This window comes from Scyliorhinus torazame, chromosome 10 (genome assembly GCF_047496885.1).
Source record: "Scyliorhinus torazame isolate Kashiwa2021f chromosome 10, sScyTor2.1, whole genome shotgun sequence".
Lineage (NCBI taxonomy): Eukaryota > Metazoa > Chordata > Chondrichthyes > Carcharhiniformes > Scyliorhinidae > Scyliorhinus > Scyliorhinus torazame.
Window position 1 is genome coordinate 78,520,476 of NC_092716.1, and position 25,286 is coordinate 78,545,761.

The 25,286-nt window shown below is 45.7% G+C and overlaps 1 protein-coding gene across 1 annotated transcript in view; it reads left to right on the forward strand.

The window, feature by feature from the left end:
• The window catches only part of slc6a2 (solute carrier family 6 member 2), a 252,490-nt gene that overhangs the window by 197,639 nt on the left and 29,565 nt on the right, over positions 1-25,286 (forward strand). The window contains exon 9 of the mRNA XM_072518276.1: positions 18,178-18,306. Coding sequence (XP_072374377.1) covers positions 18,178-18,306 — 129 coding nt within the window. The remainder of the gene's footprint in view (positions 1-18,177; positions 18,307-25,286) is intronic.

Genomic DNA, 25,286 nt, shown 5'->3' on the forward strand with positions numbered 1-25,286 from the left:
CGCAGAACCCTGCAACAAGCAGTTAGCACCGCCCTAGAAGATGATATCTGCCACACTCAAGTGTACAGCAAGCTGACTATGACAGTCTACCACGCTCAAGTGAACAGCAAGCAGACTATGACAGTCTACCACGCTCTAGTGCAAAGCAAGAAGACAGTGAAGCTCTACCCACTGTATGTGCGACAAGTGACGATGGCATCCCACTTCCCATACCAGATGTGCAACGTGACAGACCTCAGCTAGTGTGTACAGAGGCACTCGACAATCACAGTGAGACGACTGGTGACTCCGATGACACCATGTTAATTCAATCCTCATCCGCTCGAGCCTCTCCACAAGCAAATGAATTCCTGAACGTTTTGACTCCGGATGTGGAGCATCAAGAAACCTCAGAAGGTGCAAGTAAACCTGCAATGACTCCGGACGTGGAGCATCGACAAGCCAAAGCTGATTCAAGTAAGCCGGACTTGACTCCAGACGGGGAGCACCGCGAACTCAGTGACGGCACGCTCAAGGAAACAGCAGATGCCACAAAGGACGCTGACACGAGTAACTGCGTGAAGGACTCGTATTATCCACAGAGTGTGGTCCTTGAGCGCAGCAAACACGGCAACAAAACCAACCAACACATAAACCACATCAAAGACAATAACAAGAAGCATACCAAAGGCAACAACGTCGACAACAAGCACGATAAAAACAACAACAATGAACTACGACTGGTACGACATGGTACAACTCTGCAAAAGCGGGACTCTGTTACTGCTCAGCTCAGTACAATGACATACCATGGCAGGACGATGCATTTTACCAATTCACGTTTGCTGCACTACCAACAGGCAACATGGCTTTCAGGACAGATGCCATCAAGAATTGCTACCATAAGCATCGAAAAAAAAAGAAACAGACTCCAAATCAGTCAATGAAGCGATTTGAACACTTGAACACCTCCTGATGACCAAACACCAAGACACTGACGGCGTTTACAAGGGAATAACAATGTCACCATTGACACTTCTATACCAGACCACACAAATTCATGAACTATTGGACTCATAACTTTTATTTTGTATTGTCTTATCCTCAAAGTCATCGCAACTATTATTTGGTCTTGTATAATATTGTATAGTCATCACAGTCATCATAACTTGTACATAGCATCACTTATCTACCTATTTTGTTCAATTTTCTTTAACACTGTACAGAAAATATGTAACGAAAAAAGGAGGGATGTGGTGATATGCATCACTGTAAATACACAAGGGGTTAATGTACATACACTACACCTAGCTAGACACTAGAGGGAGCACCAGAGACATCATGACACAGACATTCAACCAATAGGCCAGTAAGATAGGACACGACCAAGAGCAGTCACGATACACATAGAGGTCACACTACCACAGGGGGGCATTACACCAACCCATATAAAAGGACACAGCACACATGATCTTCCTCTTTCCAGTAGAGACACTTAGTGAATTGTAGCAGACTGGTTAGATCGTCTGAGTAGCTATAGAAGGATTAATAGGAGAGTCGAATCCAAGTAGGAGAATCGTTAACAGTAATAAATGTGTTAAAGCTATCTCCAAGTCTGAACCTTCCTTTGTCAGAGTGCACATCAAGGAAGCAGCTTATGCTACGTCAAGAGCATAACAAAACACCTTCCACTTCCTCATCCAAGTAATTTATAAAAACCACAAAAAGCAGAGGTCTCAGAACAAATCCTTGCGGGACACCACTGGTCACCGACCTCCTGGCGGAATACTTTCCATCCACTACCACTCGCTGTCTTCTTTCGGCCAGCCAATTCTGTATCCAGACAGCCAAATTTCCCTGTACCCCATGCCCCCTAACTTTCTGAATGAGCCTACCATGAGGAACCTTATCAAATGCCTTACTGAAATCCATATACACCACATCCACTGCCCCACCTTCATCAATGTGTCTCGTCATATCCTCAAAGAATTCAATGAGGTTTGTGAGGCATGACCTGTACCTCACAAAGCCATGGTGACTATCTTTAATCAAACTATGTTTTTCTAAATAATCATAAATCCTATCTCTCAGAATCCTTTCCAATATTTTGCTCACCACAGACGTAAGACTGATGGGTCCGTAATTCCCAGGAATTTCCTTATTCCCTTTCTTGAACAGGGGAACAACATTCGCCTTCCTCCAATCATCTGGTACTACTCCACTGGAGAGTGAGGACGCAAAGATCATCGTCAACGGCGCAGAAATCTCCTCCCTCGCTTCCCGTAGTAACCTTGGGTATATCCTGTCAGGCCCAGGGGACTTATCTATCCTGATGCTTTTCAAAATTTCCAGCACATCCTCCTTCTTAATATCAACCTGTTCAAGTCTATTAACCTGGTTCACACTGTTCTCATGAGCAACAAGGTCCCTCCCTCTAGTGAATATTGAAGCAAAATATTCATTTATGGCCTCCCCTATTTCCTCAGACTCTAGGCACAAGTTTCCTCCACTATCTCTGATCGGCCCTACTCTCACTCTGATCATCCTCATATTCCTCACATAAGTGCAGAATGCCTTGCGGTTTTCCCTAAGCCTTCCCGCCAGGGCTTTTTCATGCCCCCTTCTAGCTCTCCTCAGTTCATTTTTGAGTTCCTTCCTGGCTACCTTGTAACCCTCTAGAGCTGTGCCAGATCCTTGCTTCCTCAACCTTACGTAAGCTTCCTTCTTCCTCTTGACTAGAAGCTCACCTTCTCTTGTCATCCAAGGCTCCTTCACCTTACCATTCCTTCCTCATTTCAGTGGGACAAAACTATCCAGCACTCCTTAAACAACCCCCATATTATAGTTGTGCATTTCCCCAAAAACAATTGTTCCCACTTTATGCTCCTCAGCTCCTGTCTAATGGCAGTATAATTTAGGACACAGAATTTGCCGAAGCATCCTCAGTGGAACAGATCTGAGATGGATGATGTCCAATTTGGCAGAGTTAGCCTCATACAGATATTAGACCCCCACATCTACATTTGAAAGGGATCTAATGCATTCCTGAGGCACGAAGGTCAGTCCAAAATGTCCCAGTTCAATGGCGCATCAGATATTATTGCAGATAGTGCAATGATCCCTGATATTGGCTCTCATTGTGTCCATCATATGCCAATGAATTGAGCGCAACAAAGCCACTTCACACAACAGAAAATTATCCATTGTACTGATCTCAAGTTTTAGACATATGCAAATGTCTCTTACACCCTCCAGTAACTGGCACTATTAGTTGGGAATGCTGAAAAGGAACTGCAGGTTTTGAAGTAAGGAAACAACTTCATAGAGCATGGATGTGTGGTTTTGACAGAAATGGGATGCAAACAGCAATATGTTTTGTGAACTGCTTCTGTCACAGAGTCAAAATCCTCGGACTCGCCACCTCACTGCGTTGCGAATATACCTTCATCACATGATTACAGAGGTTCATGAAGAAGATCCACCACCACCTTCTCAATGGCAGGGATAGATAATTGCTGCCATTCCCAGCAATGCCTCCAACCCAAAATTAATAAAATAGAAACAAAACCACAGGCCTTTCACCTGCAATAGCTTGCACCATTGCTGGTAACCAGCAGTTCAGGTTGGTGCAACCACTAATCAAACTAAGTGGTCATCTGTGGCAATAAATTGAAGTGAAACTATATATAGCTTGAAAATGATATCAGCAACTTGCCACGAGTGCCAGAGGTTTCCACAAAACTCTGGAGTTTGTTGAAGTAGCTCTTTCACAGCTACACCCAATCTCACTCATGCTCATTAAACCTACAGTGACAGCAACCCCATCCCTTCCATGATCACTGATCCACCAACCACAATCTTCCCTTCCCCTCCATGATCACCGATCTACTAATCACAATCTCTCCTTCCCGTTTGAGCTCACTGATCCATCAATGACAGCTTCCCCTTTCCTAGGGCTGCACCCGCTCATGCTGGTTACCTAAGAATTACAAAGAGTAACTATACAGGAAGAAGTAAATGGGGTGTGTAAGAAAAGAAATGCAATAACTATGGGTGACTTTAATCTACATATAGATTGGGGAAATAAGATTGACAAAGGTAACTTAGATAATGAGTTTATAGAATGCATTCAGGACAATTTCTCAGAGCAGTGCATTCTAGCGCCATCCATTCTAGTGCTGGTAATGTGCAATGAGACAGAAGCCTCTAGGTGACAGTGATCATAACATGATAACATTCTACGTTCAGTTTGAAGGTGAGAAGTGTGGGTCTCTTAAACTTAAATAAAAGCAATTATGATGGTATGAAGGCAGAGTCACTTAATTGAACTGGGAAACTAATTTAAAAGATATGAGAATAATTATGCAATAGCTGACTCTTAAGGCAATATTTATTAACTCTCAGCAAAGATTTATCCCAGAGTAAAGAAAGACTCTTGGAGAAGGATGCATCATCTGTGGCTAAATAAGGAAATTATAGATAGTATCAAATTGAAAGAACATTGTACAATTCTCTGAAGATTAGTGATAGGGCAGATTGGACAGATTTTCAGAACATAGAAGAATGACTAAAACTAATAAAGAAGGAGAAATTTGAATATGAGAAGAAGCTAGCTATAAAAACAGGCAGTGAGACAGACTACAGGCATTTAAAAAGGAAGAGCAACTAAAGAGAGTGTTGGTTCTCTAGATAGTGTGTCTGGGGATATCAATAATGGAAAACAAGTAAATGGTGGAAACGTTGAACAGATATTTTGTGTCTGTTTTTACTGTAGAAGACTTCGAAAATATTTCCAAAGATACTTGAGACTCAAGAGGTGACAGAGAGGGAAAAGCAATCATCACTACCAGGATTGGGAAAACTATTGAGCCTAAAGGCTGACAAGTCCCCATGATCTACGGACCTGCATCCTAGGGACTTAAAAGAAGTGGCTGCAGAGATAATCGAGGCATTGGTTAAATCTTCCAAAATTTCTTAGATTCTGGAAGGGTGCCAACGGATTGGAAAAGAGCAAATGTATCACCTTTATTCAAGAAAGGAGGGAGGAAGGAAGCAGGAAACTATAGGCCAGTTAGCCTAACATCTGTCACAGGGACATTGCTGGAATCCATTATTAAAGGAGGTTTTAGCAGGATAGTTAAACAGTCAAAATGGGATCAGGCAGAATCAACATGGTTTTGTGAAAGGGGAATCATGTTGAAATAATTTACTGGAGTTCTTTAAGAAAGTAACAAAGAACGTGGATAAAGAGAAATCTGGTTTAGCACACTGGGCTAAATCGCTGGCTTTAAAGCAGACCAAGGCAGGCCAGCAGCACGGTTCAATTCCCTTACCAGCCTCCCCGAACAGGTGCCGGAATGTGGCGACTAGGGACTTTTCACAGTAACTTCATTTGAAGCCTACTTGTGACAATAAGCGATTTTTATTTCATTTTTTCACCTGTAGAATTGGGTACTTCAATTTCAAAAAGGCATTTGATAATAGAACATAGAACATTATAGCGCAGTACAGGCCCTTCGGCCCTCGATGTTGTGCCGACCTGTGAAACCACTCTAAATCCCATCTACACTATTCCCTCATCGTCCATAAGTCTATCCAATGACCATTTGAATGCCCTTAGTGTCGGCGAGTCCACTACTGTTACAGGCAGGTCATTCCACGCCCTTACTACTCTCTGAGTAAAGAACCTGACATCTGTCCTATATCTATCTCACCGCAATTTAAAGCTATGTCCCCTCGTGCTAGACATCACCATTCGAGGAAAAAGGCTCTCACTGTCCACCCTATCTAATCCTCTGATCATCTTGTATGCCTCAATTAAGTCACCTCTTAATCTTCTTCTCTCTAACGAAAACAGCCTCAAGTCCCTCACCCTTCCCTCATAAGATCTTCCCTCCATACCAGGCAACTTTCTGGTAAATCTCCTCTGCACGCTTTCCAATGCTTCCACATCCTTCCTATAATGCGGCGACCAGAATTGCACGCAATACTCCAAATGCGGCTGCACTAGTGTTTTGTACAGCTGCAACATGACCTCATGGCTCCGAAACTCAATCCCTCTATCAATAAAAACTAACACACCATACGCCTTCGCCTTCTTAACAACCCTCTCAACCTGGGTGGCAACTTTCAGGGATCTATGTACATGGACACCGAGATCTCTCTGCTCATCCACACTACCAAGAATCTTACCATTAGCCCAGTAATCTGTCTTCCTGTTATTCCTTCCAAAATGAATCACCTCACACTTTTCTGCATTAAACTCCATTTGCCACCTCTCAGCCCAGCGCTGCAGCTTATCTATGTCTCTCTGTAACTTGTAACATCCTTCCGCACTGTCCACAACTCCACCGACTTTAATGTCATCTGCAAATTTACTCACCCATCCTTCTGAGCCCTCCTCCAGGTCATTTATAAAAATGACAAACAGCAGTGGCCCCAAAACAGATCCTTGTGGTACACCACTAGTAACTGGACTCCAGTCTGAACATTTCCCATCAACCACCACCCTTTGTCTTCTCCCAGCTAGCCAATTTCTGATCCAAACTACTAAATCACCCTGAATCCCATGCCTCCGTATTTTCTGCAGTAGCCTACCGTGCGGAACCTTATCAAACGCTTTACTGAAATCCATATACACCACATCAACTGCTTTACCCTCATCCACTTGTTTGGTCACCTTCTCAAAGAACTCAATAAGGTTTGTGAGGCACGACCTACCCTTCACAAAACCGTGTTGACTATCTCTAATCAAATTATTCCTTTCCAGATGATTATACATCCTATCTCTTATAAACCTTTCCAAGTAAGAAGTCTTACAACACCAGGTGAAAGTCCAACAGGTTTGTTTCAAACACTAGCTTTCGGAGCACTGCTCCTTCCTCAGGTGAATGAAGAGGTATGTTCCAGAAACATATATATAGACAAAGATGCAAGACAATGCTTAGAATGCGAGCATTTGCAGTTAATTAAGTGTTTACATATCCAGAGATAGGGGTAACCCCAGGTTAAAGAGGTGTGAATTGTCTCAAGCCAGGACAGTTGATAGGATTTCGCAAGCCCAGGCCAGATGGTGGGGGGTGAATGTAATGCAACATGACTCCCAGGTCCCGGTTGAGGCCGCACTCATGTGTGCGGAACTTGGCTATAAGTTTCTGCTCGGCGATTCTGCGTTGTCGCGCGTCCTGAAGGCCGCCTTGGAGAATGCTTACCCGGAGATCAGAGACTGAATGCCCTTGACTGCTGAAGTGTTCCCCGACTGGAAGGGAACATTCCTGCCTGGTGATTGTCGCGCGATGTCCGTTCATTCGTTGTCGCAGCGTCTGCATGGTCTCGCCAATGTACCACGCCAGGAAGATCGCGCATATAGACACTGACATTAAGTTTCTACAAAGATGCAAGAAAGCAGACAAGATCCCAAAAGGGCTACAGATCACAAACCCACTCAAGTCGACCTACAACACAGACTACGCGGAGAGACTCTGCCGTCGTACCTCTCTCACACTCCTCAACCACCTCCGCAGGCCAGCTCTACAGCAGACGACACAACCTGGAAACCAAGATAGAGGCCATATTCTCAACTTGCGCTCAGGACGCGGCAGACCAGCTGCGGAACACCGCCAAACAGATGAGACAACAACACTATGCCACCTATATGCATACCAAGAACAGGAAGCTTGAGAAACTCGGCATCACCACCAGCAGCAACCAAGCCTCCCCTGGTACCACAGTAGAAAACAATACAGGGAAATCTATTGTCAACTTGTCGGACTACACCCTTCAACCAGACGAAATTGAAGTCCTCAGCAGAGGACTCAATTTCTGCACCACCACCAAAATGGACCTCATCAATCTCGCGGAGGAATTGATCAGGTGAATGAGGCTCCGAGAATTCTTCCACAGACCCCAAGAGGCCGACAGCGAACCCAAGGAGACTACCAATGAACCGGAACAGCAGGCCGTGAGATCTGCGGTGCGGCAATAGAAGAGGAAAGAGTCGAATTGGACCCCTCTGGAAGGCTGCTGCTGTAGACTCGACATGTATGCTCAGGCCGTCAGGAGCCGCGTCAATGCCAGATTCATCAGTCCCATTCACAAGACAGCCCCGAATGTCACCCAAGCACAATGCAACTCAAAACCAACTGCAACATCGTCATCAAACCAGCAGACAAAGGAGGGGCCACCATCATACTGAACAGAACGGACTACTGCAAAGAAGTATACCTACAACTCAACAACCAGGAACACTACAGACAGTTACCCACAGATCCGACCAAGGAACACATCCGCCAACTTAACAGACTGATCAAGACCTTGGATCCAAACCTTCAGAGCACCCTACGTGCTCTCATCCTACGTACTCCCCACATTGGAGATCTCTACTGCCTCCCGAAAATACACAAGGCCAACACACCAGGACGTCCTATCGTTTCAGGCAATGGGACCCTGTGTGAGAACCTCTCAGGCTACATCTTGGGCATCTTGAAACCCATCGTACAAGGTACGCCCAGCTTCTGTCGCGACACGATGGACTTCCTACAAAAACTCAGCACCCAGGGACCAGTTGAACCAGGAACATTCCTCGTCACAATGGACGTCTCGGCACTCTACACCAGCATCCCCCATGACGACGACATTCCTGCAACAGCCTCAGTACTCAACACCCACAACTGCCAATCTCCAGGCGCAATTCAGCAACTCATCCGCTTCATTCTGGATCACAATGTCTTCACCTTCGACAACAAGTTCTTCATCCAGGCGCACAGAACAGCCACGGGGACCAGATTCGCACCTCAATATGCCCAACATCTTCATGCACAAGTTTGAATAAGACCTCCTCACCGCACAGGATCTTCAACCGATGTTATACACCAGATACATCGATGACATTTTTTTCTTTTGGACGCACGGCGAAGAATCACTGAAATGACTACACGATGACATCAATAAGTTCCATCCCACCATCAGACTCACCATGGACTACTCTCCAAAATCAGTTGCATTCTTGGACATACTCATCTCCATCAAGGATGGTCACCTCAGCACTTCACTTTACCGCAAACCCACGGATAACCTCACGATGCTCCACTTCTCCAGCTTCCACCCTGAACACATTAAAGAAGCCATCCCCAATGGAGAAGCTCTCCATATACACAAGATCTGCTCAGACGAGGAGGAGCGTAACAGGCATCTACAGACACTGAAAGATGCCCTCGTACGAATGGGATATGGCGCTCGACTCATCGATCGACAGTACCAACGAGCCACAGCAAAAAACCGCACCGACCCCCTCAGAAGACAAACATGGGACACAACCGACAGAGTACCCTTCGTCGCAAGTGCTTTCCCGGAGCAAAGAAACTACGACATCTTCTTCGCAGCCTTCAACACGTCATCGATGAAGATGAACATCTTGCCAAGGTCATCTCCACACCCCCACTACTTGCCTTCAAACAACCGCTCAACCTCAAACAAACCATTGTGTGCAGCAAACTACCCTGCCTTCAGAACAGCGACCACGACACCACACAACCCTGCCATGGCAATCTCTGCAAAGCGTGCCAGATCATCGACATGGATACCACCATTACACATGAGAACACCACCCACCAGGTACGCGGTACACACTCGTGCAACTCGGCCAAATTTGTCTAGCTCATACGCTGCAGGAAAGGATGTCCCGAAGCATGGTACATTGGGAGACCATGCAGACGCTGCGACAATGAATGAACAGACACCGCACGACAATCAACAGTAGGAATGTTCCCTTCCGGTCGGGGAACACTTCAGCAGTCAAGGGCATTCGCCTCTCATTGGCCTATCTACATACTGTGTCAGGAAACCCTCCTGCACACATTGGACAAAAACGGACCCATCGGAAGTACTCAAACTATAGCGTTTCCAGTCAATATTTGGAAAGTTAAAGTCCCCCACAACAAATACCCTGTTGCTTTCACTCCTATCCAGAATCTTCTTTGCAATCCTTTCCTCTACATCTCCTGAACTTTTTGGAGGCCTATAGAAAACCCCTAACAGGGTGACCTCTCCTTTCCTGTTTCTAACCTCAGCCCAGACTACCTCAGTAGACGAATCCTCATCAAACATCCTTTCTGCCACCGTAATCCTGTCCTTGACTAACAATGCCACCCCTCCCCCTCTTTTACCACCTTCCCTGAGCTTACTGGAATATCTAAACCCCGGCACCTGCAACAACCATTCCTGTCCCTACTCTATCCATGTCTCCGAAATGGCCACAACATCGAAGTCCCAGGTACCAACCCATGCCGCAAGTTCATCCACCTTATTCCGGATGCTCCTGGCATTGAAGAAGACACACTTTAAACCACCTTCCTGCCTGCCAGTACACTCCTGCAACTTTGAAACCTTACTCATGACCTCACTACTCTCAACCTCCTGTATACTGGAGCTACAATTCAGGTTCCCAATCCCCTGCTGAACTATTTTAAACCCTCCCGAAGAGCATTAGTAAATTTCCCCCCCAGGATATTGGTACCCCTCTGGTCCAGGTGTAGACCATCCCGTTTGTAGAGGTCCCACCGACCCCAGAATGAGCCCCAATTATCCAGAAATCTGAAACCCTCCCTCCTGCACCACCCCTGTAGCCACGTTTTCAACTCCTCTCTCTCCCTATTCCTCATCTCGCTAGCACGTGGCAGGGTAACAACCCAGAAATAATAACTCTGTTTGTCCTAGATCTAAGTTGCCACCCAGTGCTCCCTGAATTCCTGCCTTACATCCCTATCCCTTTTCCTACCTATGTCGTTGGTACCTATGTGGACCAAGACTTGGGGCTGCTCCCCCTTAAGGATCCCGAAAACACGATCCGAGACATCACGGACCCTTGCACCTGGGAGGCAACACACCAACCGCGAGGCTCTCTCATTCCCACAGAATCTCCTATCTATCCTCCTAACTATGGAGTCTCCAATGACTAATGCTCTACTCCTCTTCCCCCCTTCCCTTCTGAGCAACAGGGACAGACTCTGTGCCAGAGACCTGTACCCCATGGCTTACCCCTGGTAAGTCCCCCCCCCAACAGTATCCAAAGCGGTATACTTGTTACTGAGGGGAACGAGCACAGGGGATCCCTGTACTGACTGCTTCCTCCCAGCCCCTTTCACCGTCACTCATCTATCTTTATTCTTCGGAGTAAGTACATCCCTGAAGCTTCTGTCTATAACCACCTCTGCCTCCCGAATGATCCGAAGTTCATCCAGCTCCAGCTCCAGTTCCCTAACGCAGTTTCTGAGGAGTTGGAGATGGGTGCACCTCCCACAAATGAAATCAGCAGGGACACTGACGGCGTCCCTCACCACAAACATTCTGCAGGAGGAACATTGCACTGCCTTCCCTGCCATTCCCTCTAGATAAAAAAAGAAAAAGAAAGAAAGAGCTCACCTGATATTCACTCTACCCCTTAGGAGGTGGAAGGGTGGGGGGCACTACAAGAGTAGTGTCTTGGGTTTAGAAACTGCCCAACTTAAATACAGGTAAAAATAAAACACTTAACCAGCAACCACTGCGCCCCACACAAAAACAGCAATCAGCTGTTATGGGCCTGCGCAAACAATTTAAATCTTTACTTCTTACCCAGCAGTCACTCTGTCCTCACTCTGACTGGATTCAGCTGGAAACTCCCTACAGTAAGTTTTTTTTAAATTTACTCCCCTTCTCAGCAAGCCCTCACTCAGCAACCACTGTGCCCTGCACGATAACACCTCATGGAAAAGAAAAACTACTTATCAGTCATCAGTCAATCACTTAGCTGCAGGCTGTGACGTCACGGTTCAACTGCTTTCTACTTCTACCTGCCCTCGAGCCTTCCTCTCGGCTGGGATCCTTACAGCGGTTGGTTTTTTTTGGTTAGAGGAGGGGGTAGGGAGGGAAGCACTGAAGAAGTGTTTCGGGTTTAAGCGTCACTTGACAACAGCTCCTCCACAAACGACCTTCAAGTTACAGTGACCGCAATGCACTAATGCAAATTTCCCCCGCAACAGCCAATCAGCAGCTCCACTGTACTGCCCACTGCTGGATGCTTGCCTTCACTTGAACAGCTAGGGTCTCTTGCACAGGTACACCTTCAAGTTACGGTGACCACAATGCACTTATGCAAATTCCCCCCGGCAACAGCCAATCAGCAGCAACGCTGTACTGCCCACTGCTGGATGCTTGCCTTCACTTGAACAGCTAGGGTCTCTTGCATAGGTACACCTTCAAGTTACAGTGACCACAATGCACGTATGCAAATTTCCCCCGCAACAGCCAAACAGCAGCTCCGCTGTACTGCCCACTGCTGGATGCCTGCCTTCACTTGACCAGCTAGGGTCTCTTACACAGGTACACCTTCAAGTTATGGTGACCACAATGCACGTATGCAATTTCCCACCCCGCAACAGCCAATCAGCAGCTCTGCTGTACTGCCCTCTGCTGGATCTGGATCTGGATGTGTCAACAGTTACTTGGCAAAATAAGAGCTCTTAGTATCGGGGGTAACATATTAGCATGGAAAGAAGTTTGGTTAGCTAAGAGGAAGCAGAGAATAAGGCTAAGTGGGTTGTTTTCGGTTGGCAAGGTGTAATAAGTGGAATGCCACAGGGATCAGTGCTGTAACCTCAACTACTTACAATTTTTTTCAATGACTTGGATGAAGGGATTAAATACATGGTAGCTAAATGTGCTTGGGACACCAAGATAGCTATGAAAGTAAGTCGTCAACAGGAAATAAAGGGATGTAGCTAGGTTAAGTGAGTGGACAAATAATGGCCGATATAGTATAAGGTAGGAATATGTGATCTTGTCCATTTTGGCAGGAAAAACAGCAACATATTATTTAAATGGAGAGAGATTGCAGGACTCAGTGGTCCAGAGAGACCTGGGTGCCCTCGTACATGAATCACAAAGGTTGCAGCAAGTTGTTAGAAAGGAAATGGAATGTTGGTGCTTATTGCAAGATGAATAGAATATAAAAGTAAGGGAGTTTCACTGCAGATGCACAGGGCCTTGGTGAGACCATATCTGAAATAGTGTGTACAGTTTTGGCCTCCTTAGAACAAAGAACAAAGAAAAGTACAGCACAGGAACAGGCTCTTCGGCCCACCAAGCCCGTGCCGACCATGCTGCCCGACTAAACTACAATCTTCTGCACTTCCTGGGTCCATATCCCTCTATTCCCATCCTATTCATGTATTTGTCAAGATGCCCCTTAAATGTCACTATCGTCCCTGCTTCCACCACCTCCTCCGGCAGTGAGTTCCAGGCACCCACTACGCTCTGTGCAAAAAACTTGCCTTGTACATCTACTCTAAACCTTGCCCCTCGCACCTTAAACCTATGCTCCCTAGTAATTGACCCCTCTACCCTGGGGAAAAGCCTCTGTCTATCCACTCTGTCTATGCCCCTCATAATTTTGTATATCTCTATCAGGTCACCCCTCAACCTCCGTCGTTCCAGTGAGAACAAACCGAGTTTATTCAACCGCTCCTCATAGCTAAAAAGGATATAATTGCAATGGGAGCAGTTCAGAGAAGGTTCCCGTGACTCTCTCCTGGGATGAAGGACTTATGTTATGAAGAAAGGTTAAATAAATTGGGCCTATCCTCATTTAAGTTTAGAAGAACAAGAGGTGATCTTATGAAACATATAAGATCCTGAGGGGACTTGCTAGAATAGATACAGGGAGGATGTTTCCCCTTGTGGGACAGACTAGATGAGAGGGAAGGGTTTAAAATAAGAGGTCTCCCGTTTAAAGCAGAGATGAGGAGAAATTTTTCTCTTCAGGTTTGTTAGTTTGTGAAATTCTTCTCCCTAAAAAAACAGCAGAAGTAGTGTCATTGAATTTATTCAAGGCTGAGTTCGATAGATTTTTGATTGACAAGGGTTATGGGGGAAGACCAGAAAAGTGGAGTTAAGACCACAATCAGAGCAAGCATCATCTTATCGAGTGGCGAAGCAGGCTCGAGGGGCTGAATGGCCTATTCCTGCTCTGGAGCCCCATGTTCCTACGTATTTCCCACGTTTTCAACCAATCAGAGCTCCTTGATGATCTTGTGGTGATGTGGGTTTGAGGGGTCACAAGAGATCCGGGAGTACGAAAATGTAGCGAGAGGCGCTGAGGGAACGTGGTGCTGCAGAATAGTGTGAGGGTGAGACTGGAGACAGGGCAGGTTACGGATAACAACAACTCGTGGATTTCACAATTTTTACCAGTTGTGTGGGAGTGGGACAGACGAAGAACAACTGTCAGTGCCATTTTATTATATTCATTTTCAGGCGTTAATTGTGGGAGTTGGGTGGTACAAGGCTGAAGGTTCCTCGAGGACCCGAATACTCTTGCATCAGCCATGTAGCAATGTATTGCCTCTCGTAACCTAAAACAAAATAACAGAGTGAGAGGATTCAGCTGAGCAAATGTGCAGATATAACCTTGCAGCAAGTGACATTTTTTGTTGCAACTTATTATACTCACTTCCTTCCAATGTTATTTTGTTGCATGACTGGTTCTCTGCTTGTTATAGTCAGGACGCCATCCTAGGAATGGGCAGCTAGTTACAGAGAAAAATGATCAGTACAAGTCTTTGGAAATGCAAAATTAAGTAGTAATTTTACGATATAAATTGGCTCACTCAGTCCCTTGATCCCACCCTTTCAACAGTGATTCATTAAAGCTAACAGAAAAATTGTTTCACTTGTTATGCTTGCTTAAAAGGATGTGATGGACAATGGGTTTAGCATCCACTGCCAGATCTGTCTGGACTACATACAGCACCATCGGATTCTGCTCTTGTCAGCTGATGCTGCTCATTATTCCAGGATCATCATGGAATGCAAAGATAATCCCCAGTTAAAACCGGCTTCGTAAACCCCTCTCCTTGTCTCTTCTACCCTCACTTCCTCTGATAATTGCAAGCAGCTCATGGACTTCCTTCTCACTAAGACCCAGACCACCTGATCAGTTGCCTCTGCCACTCCCTCTTCTTCCACAAGCCCATCTGGACAAATATCCTCTAAATTTCCAACCTGCCTTGGTCTTGAACACGCATCTTTGTCTTGTTTCTCTCCTACCTCCCTCATGCCCTCTCTTGAGTTCATCTTGTTCATGAGACCCAACCCCTTCTCCCTCGACTCTAGCCTCACTAAACTGCTGACCAGTCCACTTTCCCTCCTCTCTGCAATACCGTTAATGGTTCTCTCTTCATTTATAACTTTGCCCAGTTCTGGTGAAAGCTTCAGAGACCTTAAACCTTAACCAGGCTTCTCTCTCCACAGGTCTGCCAGATGTGCTGAGCTTTTCCAATAGTTTCCATTCTTATTTTTCTCTTCAGCTGTTGCCTGTCTCTCCTTTAATTCTGCCGTTGGCACCACCACTCCCCCAAAATACACCCTCATCCCTCCATCCTTGCAAAATACCGTTATTGCAAATTACCGCCTGCACCAGCAACCCCACCCTGTCTGCAGCCTTTGACATGTTTGGCCATACCATCTCCCTCCAACACTTCTCCACTAACATCCAGCAGGGTGAGAATGCTCTTGCCAGCATGGATTCAATCTTATCTATCTAATCATAGCCAGGGTATCACTTGCAATCGCTTCCCTTCATTATTATCTCTGGCATCCCTCCAAGGGTCTATCCATGCCACCATCCCCCACCCCCCCCCCCAACACTCCTATTTCTCATGTCTATACTGCTCTCGGCAATATCACCCAGGGTTAGGTTTTTCATGTACGCTGACGACGTCCAACGTTACCTCACCACCACCTCTGTCGACTCTCCAAGCTTGCTCGATACTGAGACTGTTCATTCGACATCCAGTGCTAGATGAGCAGAAATATCTCCCAATTACATATTTGGGAAACCAAAGCCACTGTTTCCAGACCCTCCTCCTAATTCTATTTGTTGGCTGCCAACTCCAACTCTCTCCTTGACAACTGTCTGCGAAAAAACTAGACTGTTTGCAACCTTGGTGTCATATTTGGCCCCGAGATGAGCTTCCAATGATACATCTTCACCATCGCTAAGAACACCTATTTCCATCTCCATAACATTTCCCTACTTTGCCCCTGCCTCAGCTCACATGCTGCTGAAATCTTCATTCATGCTTTGGTTAACTCCAGACCTGACCAGTCCAATGCATTTCTGGTTGGTCCCACATTCTACCCTCTGTAACTTGAGATCATCCAAAACCTGGCTACTCATGTTCTAACTCACACCATGTCCCGTTCACCTATCATCCTTGTGATTACTGATCTACATTGGCTCCCTATCAGGCAGTCTTGATTTTAAAATCTTCACCTCTGTTTTCAAATCCGTTCATTCACCTCTTCGGTTCCAAGTTCGGGAATTCTCCACCCCTACCAATCTATCTAGCTCCCTACCAATCTATCTAGCTCGCTACCTCGATTCCCTCCTTTCAGCCACTCCTGAAAACATACCACTTTTTAGTCACCTGATCTAATAATAATTGGGTCGGTGTCATATTTTGTTTTATAATGATCCTCTGAAGCACCTTGAGATGTTTCATTATGTTAAAGGTGCTATATAAACATATAGGGTGGGATTCTGCGGGAATCGGCGGGGCGGGCAACTCCGGCGTGAAGGAGTGGCGTGAACCACTCCGATATTGGGCCGCCCCGAAGGTGAGGAGGATTCCGCACCTTCAGCAGCTAGGCCGGCGCCGGAGTGGTTTGCACCGTGCCAGCTGGCTTGGAAGGGCTTGGCGCCACGCCAACCGGCGCCGAAGGCCCTCCGCCGGCCAGCGCGTGTTGGTGCATGCGCAGGAGTGCCAGCGTGTGCTGGCATCATCCCAGCGCATGCGCAGGGGGGTTCATCTCCGCGCGGCCATCGTGGACTGTTACAGCGGCCGACACGGAGCAATAGAGTGCCCCCATGGCACAGGCCGGCCCGCGGATCGGTGGGCTCCAATCGCAAGCCAGGCCACCGTGGGGGCACCTCCTGGGGCCAGAATACCCCATGCCCCCCGAGGACCCCGGAGGTTGCCCGCGGAGCCAGGTCCCGCCAGTAAGTACCTGTTGTAATTTACGCCGACGGGATCGGCCGTAACCGGGCGGCCACTCGGCCTATCACGGGTCGGAGAATCGCCGGGGGGGGCGTTGCCAGTGGCTGCCCACCGGCGCGGCGCGATTCCCGCCCCTGACAAATCCCCGGCTCCGACCCGGCGGGGAGTCGGAGAATCCCGCCCATAGTTGTTGCTTGGAGTTAGTTGATAAAGTAACCCCCCAAGAGGGAGGTGCATTAATTAATCATTGATAGATCATTTGAAGTTGTGTTTGGGAAATTGTATTTTTCGTTACCCTTGATAAAAGTTTGGGTCCACCATTAATATCTTCTAGTGTTCAGCGACACTATTGACTCACTTAAGCAGAGTGTCTCGTGTTTTTGGCCGTTGACTCACTGCCTTATATCTGCTCATATGATGACATAACCCAGCAACATACAGTTCTGTCATTTCTTCAGTCTCTTCAAAGGCAGGTTAAGTTAACCTGAGCTGAGCTAAGACTTGGTTGAATTGTTTAGTTGTTTCATTGCACAGCAAGTGGCATGTACAGAGCAGCAGTTCTGATTGGATTAGATTGTTTCCTAACTTGTTATCATGTAACAACTTAACAATAGTGAACTGAATATATTGTCCCTCTTCACGGGTTATTCTGCTTGATTTAAACAGCTTAATCTGCACTGTAACATTTCGAGCCCACCCCCATTCTCAGGGTAACAAGGCTGGGCAATAAAATTAAGTCTTGCCAATGTCATTTATAAAAATGTGTCAGTCATGCAGATTTTCCCAGGAGCATTGAAGTGTAAAATCAAACAGTCTTAGGGATATCTAGAAAATTGACCCGAAGAGATGCCAAGAGTTCCAAATCACCCCATAGGACGTCAAGGCAAGGGTGGTCTTGATGTTGGGTGCAAGCCAGACATTAATCTATCTCGAGTCACTGAGGTCTACATCACAGGAAAGGCCATTCGGCCCATCCTGTCTGCGCCAGTCAAAAACAGCCACCTACCTTTTCCCTTTCAGAACACCCAGTATATTTCGTGAATTTCCTGTGGTTAGAATTGATTTTTACCATCAATGATGCTTCTTCTTTAAAAACCTGGATTCTTTTCGGGTCTTCGAATTTGTTTTAGTTTTAATTTATTCCCATGTGGTTTCCTTTTCTCAGATGGGTGGTATGGAGGCAGTCGTTACTGGAATTACCGATGACTTCAAATTTCTGAAGAAACACCGCAAGCTTTTCACACTTGTGACTGCAGGTGGAACTTTCCTCGTTGCACTCTTCTGCATCACCAATGTAAGTGGTGTAGCTGGGTTTGGGAAAACAGTGGTGAAAAGGCGACACAATTAATCGTTAATTTGTTAGCTGGATGCAATTGTATCTGTTCAGTAAACTGCTGGACTGTAATTTCTATTGATATCCTAAATGGGTAATTGATTTACAACAGCAGTTTTACAACTGGCTGGCAAATTGAGAATGTGTTGCTATGAACTGGTTTCCAAGTTATATAGTAATAGCACGGTTATTTTTATGTTAATTCTATGTTTGTCAGAAGTTCATAGTTCATGAGTCACAATGCATTATTGGTCAATGACAAAAATTAAACACAAATCTAAACCAATCATTAAGTGGTGCATCTGGCTAACATGAGTTAATTAGCCAATTTGGACATCGACTAACAGCATAGTTACATGTGGGCGATGACTTACATTTCATTAGCTTGTTAAACGCTGTTTCCACCCGTTTTAAATAACCACTACCATCAAGAGGATGATGGGTGTAATGAGAATGCTGCCTGCCTGATAAAAATAGTCAGAGTCTCTAACTATTGTCATGTTTGGGCTTACGTTCAATTCTGTCAGGAAGCTGTATCGGTGCTTTTGGAGTGCCATGTTCATTATGGAAGGTAGAAAGTCTTGTAGTCAGCCAGTCTTGGTAGATTAAAGTAGGGAGGTGACCTTGAGGAAGAGCTATGGAGGCTCACTATGTGGTTGGTGGATTAATTTATGGTATAACAATGTTAATGAATGACTTGCAGGGGTCCCTAATGCAAAGTATAAATGGGTGGAGAAGACAGAGTGCATTCTGCCCCCATTGACTTTTCAAAACTGGTCCTAATAATGTCATTGACTTCAAATTTGCATTGGCTAATGAGACTCCAGTATGGATTCTTGCAGTTGGGTCATGGCTATACGAATCTATGACTCCTGCCTGTTTTGACAGGAACCCATGTTAATTACATATCAATAGTGTTTCATTATATGCACATGGAGGGTAGTAATTAGGCTTTCACTTGAGCAGAGATCCTAATTAAAACTGAGGTGTGGTTAAATTAGGAGGAATAGGCCTGTGATGTTTCAATTTATAAAGAAATATACGACTGACTAAAGATTAACCCCAGTTCTATCCTTCAACAATTGGTTTTCCAGGATAGAACAGACCATAGTGTGCCTTATCAAGACCCCTTACGTTGATCATCCTAATGTCATTGTGAGCAGAATGTTAAATGCAACGATTTTCATTGTGTTACCACCTGTCCTTGCCCAACTGTGGATGGAAATAAATGAAAATCAGTTACATTGACAAGCAGTAGCAATGTTTCATCTTGCTCCTCACCACATCAAAAGCATCTAAGTGCTTTCTGCAGTGAGACCAGAGGAAGTAAAACAACTTAGCCCCTTTGATGTGGTGAGGAGCTGTCAATCATAGCAAGAGTGTTTATAAATATTCCGGTTAGCATCAAAGCAGAGTACTTGAGATATTCAAGTGTGAAGGGAAAGATAAATAAACAATCCACCAAGCAGTTGTATCTGAACCATGAAACTGTCAATCACAGATTAATGAGGTGTTGCTCTGTGAAATTGAATGGATGCTTAGCAAGAGATTTGAAGTTTTTTCAAGTTGTGGGCTTTCTAGGGAGCCTCTGACACTTGTAACTGCTGTTGTTTTAAAGGTATTTGCCTGAGGGAGTAGGTTAACAAAAGGAAAAGTGTTCCTGCATTGATTCTTCACTGGACTGCTTTTCAGCTGTCAGCAAAGCAGTTCAGGCTGAGGAGGCCACTTTGGAATTAAAACCTCAGACCAGGACGATACTGTTCAGCAGAGGACTGCCTGAGATCACCATGATGAGGATGATCTTAAGATTGCCTAGGGCTGGAAGATGACAAACAGACACTGTGCCTACATTCTGGGTGGGGTCCTAGGTCAACCCTTCACCCAGATCCCGAGCCTGCCAAACCTCCAGGACCCTTGGGTGATCCCTCTTCTGCAGTCTGACAGCAGCAGAGGGGCGCATGATCCACAACTTGACCCCTTTGGCTCCCCCCCCCCCCCCACCCCCCTTGGCATCCACCATGCCAGGCATGGGTTTCACTGCCAGGTTGTATGTGCCAGGGAACAGTGCATAGTTGGCAATTCCAGTGGCAGCAGATGAAGGGGGCTGATGGGGGGGGACTGGTGGAAGTCAGGTGGGGGGAGTTGGTCACACACATGCAATCGTGGTGTTGGGGGGTGGGGGTGGGTGACCTGTTACTCCCAGGGTGGGCCGGACGATGCCCCTCCTTGTCAGTGCGGGTGAGGGGGGCGAGGTGTCAGGATTTGCATTGTGGAGGCAAGGGGGGCCTGCCTCCGGACTTTGTGATCGCTTAAAATGGCAGCCCGATACCAGGATACCGGTGGAATCTGGTGAGCTCTCCGCCATGCATAAAGTTGCATGGTTCAGGAATGAGTCTCGCACCTGGGCGCCGTTCCTCGCACCAGGGAAGACCATTCCCGATTTTCAGCTGATGGGAGCACTTAGTCTCCAGAACGGAGAATCCAGGTCAATATCCTTTCAGAAGAATCTGCAACAGCTGTGTAGTTTTAGTCTTGGATCTTATTAACATTAGGGTCATCATATGCCATTGGTTCTAAATAGCTTCAAACCTGTAACAACCTGCATTTCCAAAAAGGACAAACAGCTTGCTATTCTAGAGCATCGTTGGTGACCTCAGGTAACCCCGAAGTGATTTCCAGCCAATGAAGTACTTCTGAAATGTAGTCATTATCGTAAAGTAGAATTTACAGCAGCTAATATTTCCGAGTAATCTCCCACAAGCAACAATGTCTTAATGACCAAATAATCTGTTTCTTTTATGTTGATTGATGGAGAAATATTGGCCAAGACACGAGGGATAGCTCCCCAGCTGTTCTTCAGAATAATGCCATGGGATCTTTTACGTTCACCTGAGCAGGCACTCAGAGCCTCATGTCTCATCTGAAAGACTGCACCTCCGACAGTCCAATAATGTAATGCCTCGGCACTAAAGTGTAGTCCATGACCCACCGACCTCGTCGTGCCCAACTCTGCACGCGACAAGGCTGTTGAATCTCATGAGAGGCCTCTCAGGAAATTTAACAGCCTGATTGCGCCTTGCGAGATCTAATGAGATCTTGTGGGGCATTGCGATCTGGATCCCTCCCACAATGGGTGGGATCCAGACTTGCATATTCAAGTGTGTAAGTCAGGCTCACTGGAATATGTTCGAGCAGGTGTTACCCAAGGCGTGGGATCTAATGCCCGTGCCAACGAGACCTCGGGCGAGCGCCGTTTAGCATAGGCCTCCATCAACATTGGCCAGGTGTACCAGCACTTGGAGGGGAGGGGGGTTCTCCCAGACGATTGATGGCCCCTGGGTGGTCAAGCTCTGGGCAGGATAGTACCCTGGCACCCCTGATGCCACCTGGGCACCTTGGCAGTGCCACCATGGCAATGCCAGGGTGCCCAGGTGGTGGTATTGTCAGGCTGGCAGTGTCCAGGTGCCGGGGTGACATCTTGCCCGTGCCACGAATCAGGCCGGAGGGTGCCCTGTCCTTGTGAGGTGCGTGGGGCTCGAGGATCCCCTCATTGATAAGTTTGGGCATTGCAGGGTCCGGAGGCTGTGGTGGGGTGGTCAGAGATTGGAATGCCATTTAAAAATGGTGCCATAATCTCTTTCTGCACTGGCGAGTGGAGCTTGTAAGTGCAGGAAATGGGACTAAGTGCTGCCTCGGCGGGGCATTCCATGCCGAAGCCCAGAAATGAAGCAGAGTCCTATTTAATAGCGGGGCCGTTCTCAGCGCTGTCAGCACCGGGAAACACCCAGCTAAATGCGCCCAACACTGGACTCTGTTTCATTTCCGTTAAATCACGCATGTAGTGGCAACCTAGGTTCCTTGCTCAGACCCCGGCATATGACTTGAACCCACAACCTCCAGGGCGAGGGTGGTACCTGAGCCACATTTTATTATGTACTTTTCATTGAGAAACCCAAGAGCTGAGGCCCACAGAGCAGCTTACTCCTAAAGTTAGAAAGTATAAAATGATTAGATAAATCTGGAAGTAATAATGAGGTGAAGCCAAATTTCAAGTTTAAAAGATTGAAGATTACAGGAGAAACTGAAGGAACTGGAAGGTATGGAATTCTAAAATTCTGGGAAAGAATGAATTACCTTTGATGTACAGTTCACTATTTGATGTAGGGAAGAAGAAATTATTAGAAGTGATATGAATGCTAATTGTATGATTTCACTATCTTTAATCTGGTAAGTACAGATGATTAAAATAAAATTTCAAACTTGCCCATGTAGCTGATACAAGTCAAAATTTAAGAAAATGCTGCACATAATATTCTTTGGGTTTCTCAACTTTACTAAAAGATCTACGGAAACCCCATTTATGTGTGTATGCATGGTTTCTACAGAAGGGGATTTACAGTCGCCAATCGGGAGAGACCCCAAGGGAATGTCTCGTGAAAATTTCACAAGGTTTGCCAGGACTGCTGTATTCAATATGTATAATGAGCAGCCTATAGCTGCACACTTTCACTCACTTGCAGCCTTTGGCCCACATCCTTGATACAATAAGCAAAGTACAATGTCTGCCGCTACAAATGACTTGGAAATGTAAAGGATGGAGACTGGAGCTGTCCAACTGAATCTACAAATATCAAATTAAGGAAACCGTAATCAGGGAGGAGGGTGCTAAACAATCTCATTTTTTACAAATAAAGAAATAAGTCGCATTGCTCTTTTTAAATGATTGCTTCTGAAAACAAATTTATGATTGCTAATAGTGGAATGAATATAATAGTTGTCCAACTAAAGAAAGAAGTTGGCCGCTAACCAAGAAACTAAATGAGATCTTTAAATAGTAACAAAGTTGAGGTGCAGTAGCACATTCCAATTCTGCAGGTTTAATACATGTCAGACATTCCTAAACTGCAATAGAGTGTTTGTTTGACAAACATCTATTTCTTAATTACTTTGAAACAGTGTTGGCATGCCCTAGAAATTTGATGAAAGTGGATTACTGAAGAATGTATTCAGTTTGCTTTGAACTATGCTACTTATAAAATTGAGACATATTTAACGCAGATGTTGTCCCGGTGCATATTCTGATTTTTAAAGTCAGTGACAAGCACCCGATTGCAAAACAATTTTTATATTTTTCAGATATTCCCACTTATATAAATGTTTCTTGTAAGGCAGCCTTTCTGGGTGAAAAACCATCTGCACTATCTCACTAATTTTGGTTAATTAAATATTTTTATTATGCTACTGAGTCAATGTTACATATCTAATCTTGTTGAGATTAAGAATCCATTATTTATGGGGGTGCGGGGACTATGTTAGTTGGAAAGGATACCTGAATTTGGAGATTTTGACAAGGTTAAGGGATGGATTCCTTCAGTGTCTTTTCTATTTCCCACGGGAGGGAGGGAATTTCAAATGTTGTTGGTGGTGGGAGTGAGTGGGGTGTGTTGGGGTGCAGCTGATTGAATCACAGAGTCGGTACAGTACAGAATGAGGCCATTCGGCCCGTCTTGTCTGTTCCGGTTCATTGAATGAACAATTCCCTTAGTGCCATTGTCCCGCCTTCTCCCCATTACATGAAGATATGGGTTCAACGACAAGGAAAATTAGGAGAAAAGTTAAGAGGAAATATAACTTAGAAGAGGTTACTGATCAAGGTGTTAAGATTCAAAACAGAGGTATAAAAGCCAGCATAAGTGTACTTTACCTGAATGCTCATAGTATTCGGAATAAGGTAAATGAGTTGATGGCGCAAATCATCGTGAATGACTATGATTTAGTGGCCATTACTGAAACATGGTTAAAGGATGGTCACGACTGGGAGTTAAATATCCGACGGTATCAAAATATTCAGAAGGACAGAGTGGATGGTAAGGGAGTTGGTGTAGCTCTGTTATTTAAGGATGACATCCGGGCAATGGTAAGGGATGACATCGGTGCTATGGAGGATAAGGTTGAATCCATTTGGGTGGAAATCAGGAATAGTAAGACGGAAAAGTCACTGATAGGAGTAGTCTATAGGCCACCAAGTAGTAACATTATGGTGGGGCAGGCAATAAACAAAGAAATAACGGATGCATGTAGAAATGGTACAGCAGTTATCATGGGGGATTTTAATCTGTATGTCGATTGGTTTAACCAGGTAGGTCAAGGCAGTCTTGAGGAGGAGTTTATAGAATGTATCCGTGATAGTTTCCTAGAACAGTATGTAATTATCATAGATTATCATAGAATTTACAGTGCAGAAGGAGGCCATTCGGCCCATCGAGTCTGCACCGGCTCTTGGAAAGAGCACCCTACCCAAGGTCAACACCTCCACCCTATCCCCATAACCCAGTAACCCCACCCAACACTAAGGGCAATTTTGGACACTAAGGGCAATTTATCATGGCCAATCCACCTAACCTGCACATCTTTGGACTGTGGGAGGAAACCGGAGCACCCGGAGGAAACCCACGCACACACGGGGAGGATGTGCAGACTCCGCACAGACAGTGACCCAAGCCAGAATCGAACCTAGGACCCTGGAGCTGTGAAGCAATTGTGCTATCCACAATGCTACCGTGCTGCCCTAATGGAACCTACGAGGGACCAAGCAGTCCTAGATCTGGTCCTGTGTAATGAGACAGGATTGATTAATGATCTCATAGTTAGGGATCCTCTCAGAAGGAGCGATCACAATACCGTGAAATTTTAAATACAGATGGAGGGTGAGAAGGAAAAATCAAACACTAGTGTTTTGTGCTTAAACAAAGGAGATTACAATGGGATGAGAGAAGAACTAGCTAAGGTAGACTGGGAGCAAAGACTTTATGGTGAAACAGTTGAGGAACAGTGGAGAACCTTCCAAGTGATTTTTCACAGTGCTCAGCAAAGGTTTATACCAACAAAAAGGAAGGACGGTAGAAAGAGGGAAAATCGACCGTGGATATCTAAGGAAATAA